At 52.1% G+C, this 12388-nt stretch overlaps 1 protein-coding gene across 1 annotated transcript in view; it reads right to left on the bottom strand.

Moving 5' to 3' along the window:
• Positions 1 to 12388, bottom strand: part of LOC103803517 (voltage-dependent R-type calcium channel subunit alpha-1E) — a gene marked incomplete at both ends in the record, with an annotated part of 78717 nt that overhangs the window by 28659 nt on the left and 37670 nt on the right. Inside the window, 12 exons of the mRNA XM_009076078.1 lie at positions 646 to 702; positions 3918 to 4015; positions 5211 to 5278; positions 5592 to 5709; positions 6138 to 6210; positions 6545 to 6676; positions 6809 to 6921; positions 7179 to 7291; positions 8561 to 8770; positions 9099 to 9188; positions 9555 to 9608; positions 10612 to 10727. Of these exons, the coding sequence (XP_009074326.1) occupies positions 646 to 702; positions 3918 to 4015; positions 5211 to 5278; positions 5592 to 5709; positions 6138 to 6210; positions 6545 to 6676; positions 6809 to 6921; positions 7179 to 7291; positions 8561 to 8770; positions 9099 to 9188; positions 9555 to 9608; positions 10612 to 10727 (1242 nt within the window). The remainder of the gene's footprint in view (positions 1 to 645; positions 703 to 3917; positions 4016 to 5210; positions 5279 to 5591; positions 5710 to 6137; positions 6211 to 6544; positions 6677 to 6808; positions 6922 to 7178; positions 7292 to 8560; positions 8771 to 9098; positions 9189 to 9554; positions 9609 to 10611; positions 10728 to 12388) is intronic.

Here is a 12388-nt window from a genome sequence, read left to right as displayed (position 1 = left end):
CCCCAGCAGCCTCACTGCTGCCCTGAAGCTTTTAGGAAGCATATCCAGCTTCTGGGAGCAGCCAGCACCCCAGCTTGCCCTATCCCAGACAGGCAGGGACCACTTGCCTCTTGTCTGATTGCCTGGGGACACCTTAAATATGGGCTAAGCTCTCTCACTGGATCCAGGGACCCCTGTTTGTCTCTCACCCAACACATACCCAGTAGGAAGCCTACCCCAAGGCTTGGGGAGCAGTGGCTTTGGCTGCCTGCAGGGGAAAGAGCTGCACTGGGCTATGATGCCATGAAACCTTCGCAGTGTCGTAAACGCGCGCGCGCAAACACCCTGGAGAAGACAGACGTGCCCTTCCCGCCACACCTAGGCACAGGGAAACACCCACGAGCACATACACTGCTCACACACCACTGCACATCCACGGGTAGCAACACGCGCCGACAGGCGTGTACTGCACGGCACCACACACGAGGGGTTTGGCACACACCAAACCACACGCACACAGCAGCACACAGATAGGGGCACACACACACGGCCCCCACTCCCCTCCCTGCCAAGGAGGCCGGAGGGGAGTGGGGTGTGCCCTGGCCCTGCGGACGCACAGACAGCACAGGAGCCACAGACGGACACGCGCCCCCGCGGCCCACATACAGGTGGCTGCTGCGTGGCTCCCACATCGACATGTGGTGTCTCCTCCGCCTGTCTCTTCTGGGGAGGAAAAACAAACGGGTTCAATACCCCCTTCACCCCTCCTTCCACTCGTGTGGGCAGCACAGAGAGGTGTTCCCCACCCTGGGCAGCCGGCATCTCTTTGCCTATGGGCTGCTGGGATGCCGGAGTGCAGCAGCTGGCAGCGAACCCTGCAGGTACCCAGTGAACTCCCACTGGCACGCTGGCAATGGGCTGCCCACACTCACACTGACACGCTGTGATCCATTTCGTGGGGTCCATGGAGCCTTCCCCACACCATGTAGAGGGAGAGCAGGGCAGGCTGCAGTCCTCCAGAAGCCCCAATACATCCTTGGGTATTCAACAGCTGTTTCAAACTGCTCCAAATTCACTTTTCCCAAGAAACACGTGGCAATCGGAAAGAGGAAATGATGCCTCGGGCCAGCCCTGAGCTGCTCAGAGCCGTCACCATGGGTTGATGCTGCCCTAGGACTGCAGAGGGGAACGTGAAGCCCCCCAGCAAATGCAAGGCACAAGCCCAGAGTGATGCCATAGAGCTTCTGTCACCTGAGCCGCCCCCACATAGAGAAGGTTAACAGGGCTGGCAGTGTTCTTCACCCCCACCAGCAGCTGGGTAGATTCCAGGCTTTATCCTCTGTATTGGCACAGAAAAGATTCGTATACACACAGCTCCAAGAAAACTGCCCCGAGAACATGCAGCCATACAATAGTAGAATATCTTGAGTTGGAAGAGACCCATAAGAATCATCAAGTCCAACTTCTGGCCCTGCACAGAACACCCCAAGAATTGCACCATGTGCCTTAGAGCATTGTCCAAACATTTCTTGACCTCTGGCAGGCTTGGGGTCATAACCACTTCCTAAGAGTTTGAAGCCATTCTCCCTTGTCCTATTACGTATCAAAACCCACCCTTGCACAAAGTCCCTCTCCAGCTCTCTTGCAGCCCCTTTAGGGACTGGAAGGTGCTCTAAGGTCCCCCCAGAGGCTTCTCTTCTCCAGGCTGAACAACCCCAACTCTCTCAGCCTGTCTCCATAGGAGAGGTGCTCCAGTCACCCTGGTGATCACAGCCTCTGTACAGTCACGTTCATGGGAAGAGCCCAGTGCCACACTCAAGGTCAGGGTCAAGTTTCAGGCACCCACCGCCATCCCCGCAGCAAGTGGCCGAGCCTTCGAACGCATCCACGCACTGCGTTAGGCACCAACACATGACAGCACCCGCATGCATCCATCTGGCCACCCACTCAGCAAACAGCCCCGAGCCATCTGCACCGCCGGCACCCGTGTACGAAGACAATACTCCGATCGGCACCGCAGCCACCCACGCCAACCTGGCCACGTGGGAGCACTCCTCCCCGCGCGCCGCCGGACCTCTCCGCGGGCAGGAACGCGTGTACCAACCTGCCTGCGCTGGGTACCCACATAGAAATGATGCCATCTGTGTCTGTACACACCCAAAGGCAGAGACCGGCTCAGCGTCACCGCTCTGAGCTTCCAACAACAGCCCTTTGGTAGCGGCTCTGCTCTGGGTTGTCTCTTGCTGTGTTGTCCCCACCGTCCCTCCCCAGCTGCTGGCATCAGTGCAGCACCACCAAAAGCACATCAGACCTGATGGTGGCAATGGTCATCCCCATGGCACTGCCTTGTCCCTGACCCTATCCATCCTGATGAGTGGGAGGAGCTGGAAAAAAGACCTGGGAATATAAATACCTTCCATTTCAATGTCACTAGAACAACAAGAAAAGGTTAAAGACATCTGTTTTTCCAACCAGCTCTATCTACAAAGCCTAGAAAACTCTAGCAGGGATGTGCAGCGTGGGCAAATCCTTTACTGCCCTAATATATTCCATCTCCCCCTCTTCCTCTCTCCTATCTGTCCATTCTCCAGCCTCTTCTGCAGCCTAAATCCCTCTATTCCCTCGCTTTATCCAACACATTCCCACTGGTAGCCAGAGACAGTCACGACACACAGACTCCACCATCTCTCCTGCAAACCCCCCTAGTTCTTGCCCAGGCACAGATTTATTATGAACATCCCATCACCCCCAAACCAAGATGATATCTGCAGCTGCTGAGAGATCAAGCAGGACCTACAAGTGCCCCCAGGTCCTGCTGCCCCTAAAACCACGCATGATGCACACAGGATGGGAGACCACTGCATCCCACTGCTGCCAAACCAGGGAGGGGGCCGTTCCCAATGCTGCCTCCAACCCCCCCCAGATCAGTGCTCGCCTGAAGACAGCAGTTTCTCTCAGCAAATCTGCAAGAGATTCTACTGTATATGAGCTTGGCTGGCTTTCAAAGCATAGCGAAACCTAAAATTCCCTGGGAAGGGATTCTATAAAAAAAAAAGAGAGAGAAAAAAAAATAAAATAATCCTTTCAGCTGTACTGAAATGTACTGTTTTGGGAAACAAATCAAAACGCCTCGTTCCAATGTTGACTTTGAAAGTTTTATGTGATTTAGACCATATGACACTGCAAAATAAAGAGAAAAAAAGGCATCTAGAAGGGAAAAAACAGAATTTTCTCCTGCTGGAATGCAGAGACAAGGCTCCTTAACACCATGCTGGAGGTTTATGTAGTTTGGGGCTTTTTTTTTCCTTGCCCAAATCAAATTTCTGTACAATCAAACATGGTTTCGTAAACCTGCTCCATCTCTCATAACTGCATTCGCTCCCAGGGAAGGAGCCAGGGGAAGATTTGTGACACCACTGCTCCCTTCTCCCCCAGCCCTGGCTGCTCTCCCACAGCTCTGCCACAAAAAAAATGCTCCCCAGGAACAAATATCACCCATCCTCAAGAATAAATTGAGATACCTTCCTCCACCCCAGCTTCCTTGCCCACCCCTAGCAGCAGCCCTGAGCGTTTGAGCTCTATATTTGGGGCAGAAAGCCTCTTTTAGCATATTTCTGCCATGCCCAAGCTCTGAGGCTGCTGCTTCGGGTAGGGGTTGCAAACTCAAGGTCCTCCAGGATGACCTGATCCTCGCACTCTCAGTTCTCCAAAGGCACTGCTGCTTGTGGGCAGCGCACTCCTAGATCTCCATCCATCCATCCATCCATCCTCTGGAAGACACTCAGAGAGGGACACCCCACACAGGGACCCTTTTTTCTTGTGGTAGCCCCCACAACCAGCTGTGCCAGGCTCTGCTGCAGCTCTGTGCCCTTCTGAGAAGCCTGGCTGGGCTCAGGGGGTCACCAGGGTAGCAGTGGGGGGTGGGGGTGGTCACTCACTCGATAGCAGGCATGTTTGGGGCAGACATGGGGCTGACTTCTTTGGCTTTCTGAAGGGCATGCTTCTGGTTAAAGGCCTCCTCTTCCTCTTGCTCATCCTGCAGAGGAAAAAGGGGAGTTGCTTAGTGCAATGCCAGGATTTCAAGGGAAAGTGCAAGGAAGCAGCAAGGGATGCACAGGGCTACCCTAGATGCCAAGGTGTGAGGCATAAAGGAGGACCTGTATTTCCAGACACAGCCTTTATTCCTTTTGTGCTATGGGCACACAACTTCCCCACTACACCAGATCTTACCGAAGGCGTCAGTGCTACTTAAATAAGTGAACCCAGCCCACTCCAGGCAGCAGCTGGGCTGGGCATGCTAGAACAGCCCCAAGCAGCATAGACCAGCTCAGCCCTCCCTTCTTCACAGCCAGAGGGGCTAGACAGGCATCCCCCCAACAGAGTGGGAGGCAAAGCATCCATGAATGACCCCGGCAGAGACCGGATTGCTTTAATGAGTATGGTTGTGTCTCCGGAGCAAAAAATGTCATTAGGAGTCATTAGCGTGAATTCAGCCTTTTCAAAAACTCAGTGCTCTCTTAATTGATGCTGCTGGTATGCCCGCGGGGTGTTCCTATCCCTCTCACCCCAGCGCAGTCGGCAGCCCCTGGAAGTGCCATCTGCACCCACTGTGGGAGGACAGGGACCCCCACACGTACCCCTCCGGCAAACCAACACCATGCACCATTACAGGTCAGATTTACAACAGCCTGGAAGTCTCTCAGTGAGCCCCAGGGACATGAGTAATAGGCATGGGCTCTACAAAAATCCAAGCACCACTGGGATCACTGGTCTGCTCCAAAGAGCAGCAATGACCCCTGCAGTTCTCACCTACTCACCCTTATCCAGATGCTGTCCAAACAATTCAACATTCCCCAAATATTTCCCAGCATGGTCTTAAAAACAGCTAAGCCAAATAACCTTCTTAAGCACCAGCCTAAATTGCATCCTAAATCACGTCTGCTGCCCTGAGGGCAGATGGGGAATAAATACTGACACCACCAGAAAGTGCTTTCCACTCCAGAGCGCTCAGGCATCCCCACACCAGACCCCACCCAGCAGATGAGGGTTATCTCTGTCTGACCAAAGGCAAACAGAACTGGGGAGCTAAAGTGGAGAAATAGTTAAAGCCACACTTGAAGTGTTGGTGTTCCTGGAGAGATCACCAGTTTAAGCACTTTCCTAAATCAACGTCTGAATGGCTTTGCCACCACTCTTTTCACATGAGAAGGAAAAGGAGCAGCAGGACCTACCTTGGTGAGCTCCTGAGCATTGGCCAAGTTGTCCACCGCGATGGCCAAGAAGACGTTCAGCAGAGTATCTGTGAGCAGCTAAGGATGCACAAGCTGTGTGTTAAGGACATGTGTGTCTGCAGCTACCAAGGGAAGGTGGCCCTGAGGCTCCTCGCCAGCTCAGCGAGGAGTAGCCAAAGGCAGAAACTCCTCACCCATCCCATATAAACAGCCCTCAGTGCACCTCCAGACAGTTTCTTCTCTGCATTTGGGATACCCAGTGCTGCAACGTGTGATGGGTCTCCCTCAACTGGGAGAGGAGTGGGTAGGGAGGGGGATACCTCCAGAGAGGGTGATGAGATAGGGTTGTCACCACTAAAAGCACAACAGTCAGGAGGATACAGTTTCCAAACAAGGTGAGGACGATGAAATAGATGGAGGACCACATCCCTGAGCGAACACCTCCCTGGGAACGGATGCCGTTGTACATCACCTCGTTCCAGTCCTCACCTGTTAGGATCTACAGGAAAGCAAGACAACAGCTCTGTCACCTGCACAGCCCCCTCAGTCTATCCCACCAACACACAGGAGCCAAGTACAGAGACCCTGTGCAGTGGACAACCCAGCTGTACAGCTGCAGCATCTGAGGGAAATGATCTTAGACACTGATGAGGATTTAAGTCTCCTCAGAAGAATTTTAAAACTCTTCACCTTCTGTAACAGAGGTTAAAGAGTTTCCATCTCTTGCTATCAACTTGGTTATACAGGAGAGGGAGAAAGTGAGTTATACTATAACAACTGATGGAGGTGAACCTCTTTAAACCAAGGTTCCCCTCCATCAGCTGTTAGGATATAAACCTTGGTTTATAGAGTCCATTCCAGCTAGAGGGGAATGAGCAAGTGGACCCAGGTCCCTTTGATTGTGCCCCCTTGCAGCCCAGCTCCTACCTGAAAGACTGTCATGATGGCAGCGGGGAAGGTGTCGAAGTTGGCTGATGGAGTTCCATCCATGAAGTTAAACCTGGAAAGGGAACCAGGTGAACATAAATGGGATGAAATACCAAGGTCATCAAACTCATGGCTGCTGTACTCTCAAGCTCTCTTGTGTTTAGGAGGACTTTTTCCCCACTCTAGGAAAGGTCTCCTGAGCATTTGGTGGCAGACCCCAAAAGGTCTCTGGCTAGGACCCTCACAGACCAAAGGCATCCCTCTAGCAGGGAGTTTTGTGTGAGAGAAGTACCACTGTTAAGAGCAGACTGAGGGGCAAGGCTACAGTCTCCCTAGGTTCCTAAGAGAGTGCCATCATATGGCTTTAACACCAGATATTCCTATTCCTCAGACTTGAAACAACCTACCTGCCTCCAAACAGCTGCATTCCCAACAGGGCAAAGACTACAATGAAGAGGAAGAGAAGGAAGAGCAGACTGATAATAGACTTCATGGAGCTCATCAGTGAGACCACCAAATTCCTCAGGGATGCCCAATACCTACAAAACAGAGACATTGCTGGAGCACTGGCAGTAATGCTAACATCAGCAGCAGGAGAGCAGGAGGACTGGATCTGGGCTGCAGCCACTGTCTGAGATGAAGGCTGACAGGCATTGACAGTTGGTACGCACTTGGTTATTTTAAATATCCGCAGGAGACGAAGGGCTCGTAGGACACTGATCCCAAAAGAGGTTCCTGGTCTGAAGATAGCCCAAACCACTTCGAAGATGCTTCCCACCGTGACCTGAGAAGCAGACAGCCATGAATCAATGACAGGCTCAGAATGGGCTGTTGCAGGAAGTCTTCACATGCCTGAAGATGAGGTACCCACCACCCTGCCCATGACCTGGTGCCTCATATTGGCATGGACAGGCTGTACCAGAAGAAAGAGCTCTCCTGCCCAACTGTGAGTGCCATCTCATTCTCCTGCTTTGTGCCTTGCACTGAAGATCTCTGCCAAACATCTCTCCCTGCACCCACAGCATCTCTGGAGATGCTTACCCCACAGTCGAAGCAGTTGAAGGAAGAATGGAAGTAAAGACGCGGCCCCATTCCGTACATCTTCAAGGACATCTCCAGAAGGAAGAGCCCAAGAAACAGGAACTCTGCATAGTCTGAAAGAGAAAACCAAATATGCTACCCTTGGGGCACTGAGCTGCATGAAGCATCCTGCATGCACCCACCAGTCGCCCATACCATAGAGATGGAACAAGTCATACACCACGTTGATCCCCAAGCTCTCAGAGTTTGGGATGAGGGAAACTTGCCTGCGAGGAGCTAAATTGTATATAACAGAACATTAACCCCACAAGTTAATCATTCGGGGCAGATGCAACAGTATCCCAGGAGTTTGAGAGGACCAGCATGGAGCAGAGCAGCTCTTCAGCATTATAGGACAGTGGTTGAAGCGTCTGCAAAGGCATCAACCACGCAACACTGGAGGGAAATATTAGCAACCTGGATTTAAATCGTTGCACTGCTGGAACTCTGCCAGGGAAACTGAGCCGAACAGCCAAGAACCACTGAAAAGCTTCTCCAGCTATTTCACGAACATTTAGCAGGCAAGAGCCTGGCTCTTCACCTTGTCCAGAAGATGCTTCTCACCATGACCAGCTGCTGTACCACACCATGGCATGCTGGGATCCCAGCAGGCCTGAGCATACTACTGCAGATTTGAGTAGACACAGTGTTTGATGGGGACGTTTTCAAGGTGAGTAAGAATAACTGCTGCTGCTGAAAGCAGCACTGTCCTGACTGCAGCAGCTCTGGGGTGACACACAACTGTCATGGGGTTGACCATGCTGCTCTGCAGTTAGCACCATGCTAGAATAGACATGGGTGTAGTGCCTCTGAGATCTGACCTTATACCATGGCCCACAGTGGGCTGAGGGATGCTCTGCACCAAAATTTTAACCAGGGTGTTCTCCCATGACCAGTCCCATCCCTGCAAACTCATGTCTTTCCAGCAATTGCTTATGGGCATACAAAGATGGATCTCCATCAAGCTTTCCAACATCACTGTTCATAATTTTAGGATAAACCCCACTGAGACCCGCAGTCTATTTCTCTCTAGAAGGACATGAGGCCAGTACAAGTCCTCCACATTTGCTCACAGGGCTGAGAAAGCCCTTGGGGGCCATTGGGCTCAGGGCAAAGCTGAATTCAAGGGGTGTACACAGCCCTTTGTTATCAACAGTGAATGTAGTTCAGGTTATTCCCCATCCAGCTCCATACCAGCACGAATGAATCACTCTGCTGGGATTCATTCCCATGTGCCCTGAGGTAGGGAGTGAGGCTGTGCTGCAACCTCCTGCCACTGGAGATAAGAAGGTTTTGCCTGCCCAAGCAGTTCTTTCACACCTGCACAGTGCCCAGGAACTTACAGAGGAAGTGAGTGAGCCAGGCTGGCTGGTTGTGATGGACAATGGCCACGCAGGCAGTGTTGAGGGCCACCAGGCTCAAGACGATCCAGTAGAAGACCTGGGATTTCACCATGTGGCGGACAGAGATGCGCAGGAGTCGCTCCTTATGCCGTAAGTAGGAGGCACCGTCCACTCTGGCGCCTTTGAGGCCAGATTGACTCAAGGGGTTACCTAAAGGAAAAGAGAAGGGACAAGGAGTTGGGTGCTCTGGTCAAGGCTTCAGCCTTCACTGCAACATGAGACAGGACAGGTGGCTCACAGACACTGCTTTTATGGGACACAACTTATCCAGACAGTTTTTATGTGGCACAGGGAGCAGCAGGAGGTTTGTCTCCTTTGCTGCCAAACTAGCAGAGATGGCTGATCTATGGCTGTCTTCGTGTGATAGGTGTGATTCTGGCAACTCAGTAAGCTGACAGAGGTTTTGGGGAAGCAAGCTGCAAATTGAACTGACCCAAGGTTGGATGAAGAGGTCTTCTCTGCGCCAGCCTCCGCTCGCCTACAGAGGAGATATCGACACAGTGCTCATCACTCGAGTCACGGTTCATGGCATCCGTCCGGTTCCTTTTGATGGTGGCTCGCCTGAGCACTGGGTGGGGAAGAGGAATGGGTGTTGGAATCTCAGGGGCCTAGCTCTGCCACTAGCCAGCTCTGCCACTAGCCAGCTCATTGGACCAGGACCTGGTGATCTGTACTCAGGTCTGGCAACAGGATGGACACACACAAGGCAAACCTAGTCCAGAGCTATCCTTTGTGTGGGATCAGACACCTCCCACCTGCATGTTCTCTCAGGAGTTACGCTGTCAATCCACCTCCCCACACTCCTCTCTTGGGCTGCAAACCTCACTGGGGCATCCCCAGACCTCCCATCATAGCTGAAGGGTCTCAGCCTCCAGCTATAGGCAGGCAGAAGGAAGGGCAGGCAGATTTTGAGGCAGAGCATTGCTTGTCTTACCGTCTAAGGCTGAGGTCCCAGAATTTTTGTTCTCTTCAGCCAGCATGACTTCCTCTATGCAAAACACACAGTTCAGCATCAGGAGACGAGACACCAGTGGCCAAACACATGAGACATCACTGGTTTGCACCCGAGCACTTTGCCCAGCCTGGACGCTGGCTCTAGGTTGCAAACTGTTATCAAGTATTGGTTAAGTGACCAAACGCAAATTCTAGAGAGTGACAAGTGGCAGCTACCACAGATTGTGTGAGAAAGAAAAATTAATTGTAACCAACCCTTCTTCTTCCACTGTTATTAACCCCACTAAAGAAGCTGAACATTGTAGACAAGTCTGGGGCTGAACAACCCAACCCAGGTCCAAAGCTGAGATCTGAGGCTCAGGACTCATTTCAAGACACCCATCTTTTTTCAAGTATGATTGCTAAATGAAAGTGTAAATCTTCCCTTCCCAGAGCTGAACACACTGACATGATCTCACAAGGGGCAAGCAAGGACACATGCTGTGGCAGTTTGGAAACCAGCACCCACAGGCTGTCACACCTGGCTAAGTGTCAGCAGAAAACCTGGAACCTCCACCCCCCCTCCCCAGCCCTTGCCCAGGTCCAGGAGCCCTAAGGTAGAAACAGGTAAGTACATTCCCTCCAGACTGCTCCATGAAGAGATTTAGCTGGAAAACCACTGTCACCATTCACTGCTCTACTTTCCCACTACCCACCACTGCAAACGTCAAGAGAAAGGAAACCATTGCAGAGCAAAGCTGACAGCTATGTTGTTTTTACAGCCTCCCCTGGAGATGTAACATGCCTTGTGCTCAGAATATGACAGTTTCATGCCACAGAATGTGAGGCTTTATCAGTGGTTGGTGATGTCCTTGCTCGTAGCCTGGCTGGACCATCACACCAAGCTCACCCGTACACCCAACATCACCGTGTGAGCACTTGAGCCACTTTGGGGTTGCACTGGATGATGCTCAGGGATCCCACTCCATCACCACCGCCCTGCAGCAGCCTGGGGTGCCCATCATACCCCCAGACACCTCTGGCCCATCAGCCTTTACCCGCTTTGTCTATCCATGCCCTGTAGCCATTGAGCTCCCGCTCGATCTGCTGCTGGCGCCGCAGCTTCATGAAGGCTCGGCGGTTCTCCACTCGCTCACGCTCTTTGGCAAACTCCCTGGGGAAGGGCAGAGGGGAGTAGTCAGAGCAGGTATGAGGCACAGCAAGATGCACAGTGGCCTGGGGAACCATGGGGATGGCAAAGAACAAGGGTTTGCCAAGGCAATTGCTGGGGACATGCATGGTCATCGTCAGACAAAGCACGGGCAGGGAATTGGTGAAAAATCAGGGAGGAGAGAAAGCTTCTTTGCAGGAGGAGAGGCATGGATGGATGTGAACAAACCTGCCCTGACCAATTTCTCAGCCCTGCATGCCCTGGCTGGGAGCTGCTGCCATTCAGGGAGGATGGTCCCAACACCACCTAACTCCAAAACTGGCTCAGCTTCTGTGTGTGTCCCTTCAGGGAATAAAAAACAGGCACTGTGCAGAGGCAGTGAGGGGACAGAGGAGGGCAGGTCCTGTCCCCTGCCTTTATCTTCTCAATCCTTTTACTTTCCAACATCTTGAAGAATTTTCTCAGGAGGGAGGGCAGGTCCTGTCCCCTGCCTTTACCTTCTCAATCCTTTTTCTTTCCAACATATTGAAGAATTTTCTCAGGACTTAAGACATCCCCCTGTTGTCCTCCTCTGGATTTCAGTGTCTCACAAGAACTGTCCAGAGAAGGACAACAGCTTGGGGCAGCTCTGCAGTGGGCAGGAGAGCAGGCAGCACCACAGGGGCTCCACACAGACCAGGGCATATCAAACACTGAGCAACACTGGCCAGAGCTAACACCATGCCTGCTGCAACCTCTAACACATGGTGCACAGGGGCAGTAGCATCTGCATGCTCACATGCATCCCTAAGCACACAGGTAAACACACTCCTCAGTACATATGATTTCACCTATAGCCCAGCCCATATGCAAAGGCCACCAAACACATACAGAAAAATGGAAATATTTGGCAGGGAACACAGGACTGGCAATGCAGGCAAACTTCACACCACACCATGGTTTATATGTAAAATAATAGGGCCAGACCTGCTTCTAGAAGGTCCCACACACCATGTACCTGGGGTATCTTGATCCACAAGTTACACCTCCACTGATGATCACATTTGCACACAAAGAGCATCCCTCACACCAGATATCCCCCCCAGCACACCCTTCCTTCCTTGCTACAACATCAGGGGGCTGCAAACTGCTGGCTGCAGCTCCTCATTCTGTTCCCAAGTTCCAGCAGCCACAGAACTCCAGCCCATGCCCTCAGCCCCCTCCTAGTCTCAGGGTACTCTGAAAGAAGCATGATTACAAAGAACAAATGGCACTGCTCTCTCTGCAAGATGAACATCTCTCTCCCCAGAGACCAGGAGCAATCTCAAGCCTCAAAATAAAATAAAAAAAATATTCAAAAGAACTGAAAGAACTGGTCTGTCTGCTGCAGAGAGAGTTCAAGTGCATTTCCCTAGCTGAGCTATTACACCCTTGATGCTGTGTGGGCTTCTGCATGTGTGTGTGTGTGCACATGTTTGTGTGGAAAGCCCTGAATGTTCCCTGCATCTCTTGTTTAAGATCCCCAGACAATTCAAGGGCTTTTAATTCCACCCCAGGAAGGTGAGGTTTCCTGCCGCTCTGGCATTAAGCATCAAATGACTCTCCCCCTCCAGCACTGGCTTTCAGACTGAAATGAGACTTTCTTCCCAGGGCAGGGAAGGGGGAGTGAACAAAAGGCAAGGAAG

This window comes from Acanthisitta chloris, unplaced genomic scaffold (assembly GCF_000695815.1).
Source record: "Acanthisitta chloris isolate BGI_N310 unplaced genomic scaffold, ASM69581v1 scaffold4216, whole genome shotgun sequence".
Lineage (NCBI taxonomy): Eukaryota > Metazoa > Chordata > Aves > Passeriformes > Acanthisittidae > Acanthisitta > Acanthisitta chloris.
The sequence above is the reverse complement of the archived record's forward strand: the minus strand, read 5'-3'. Positions and strand labels throughout refer to the sequence as shown.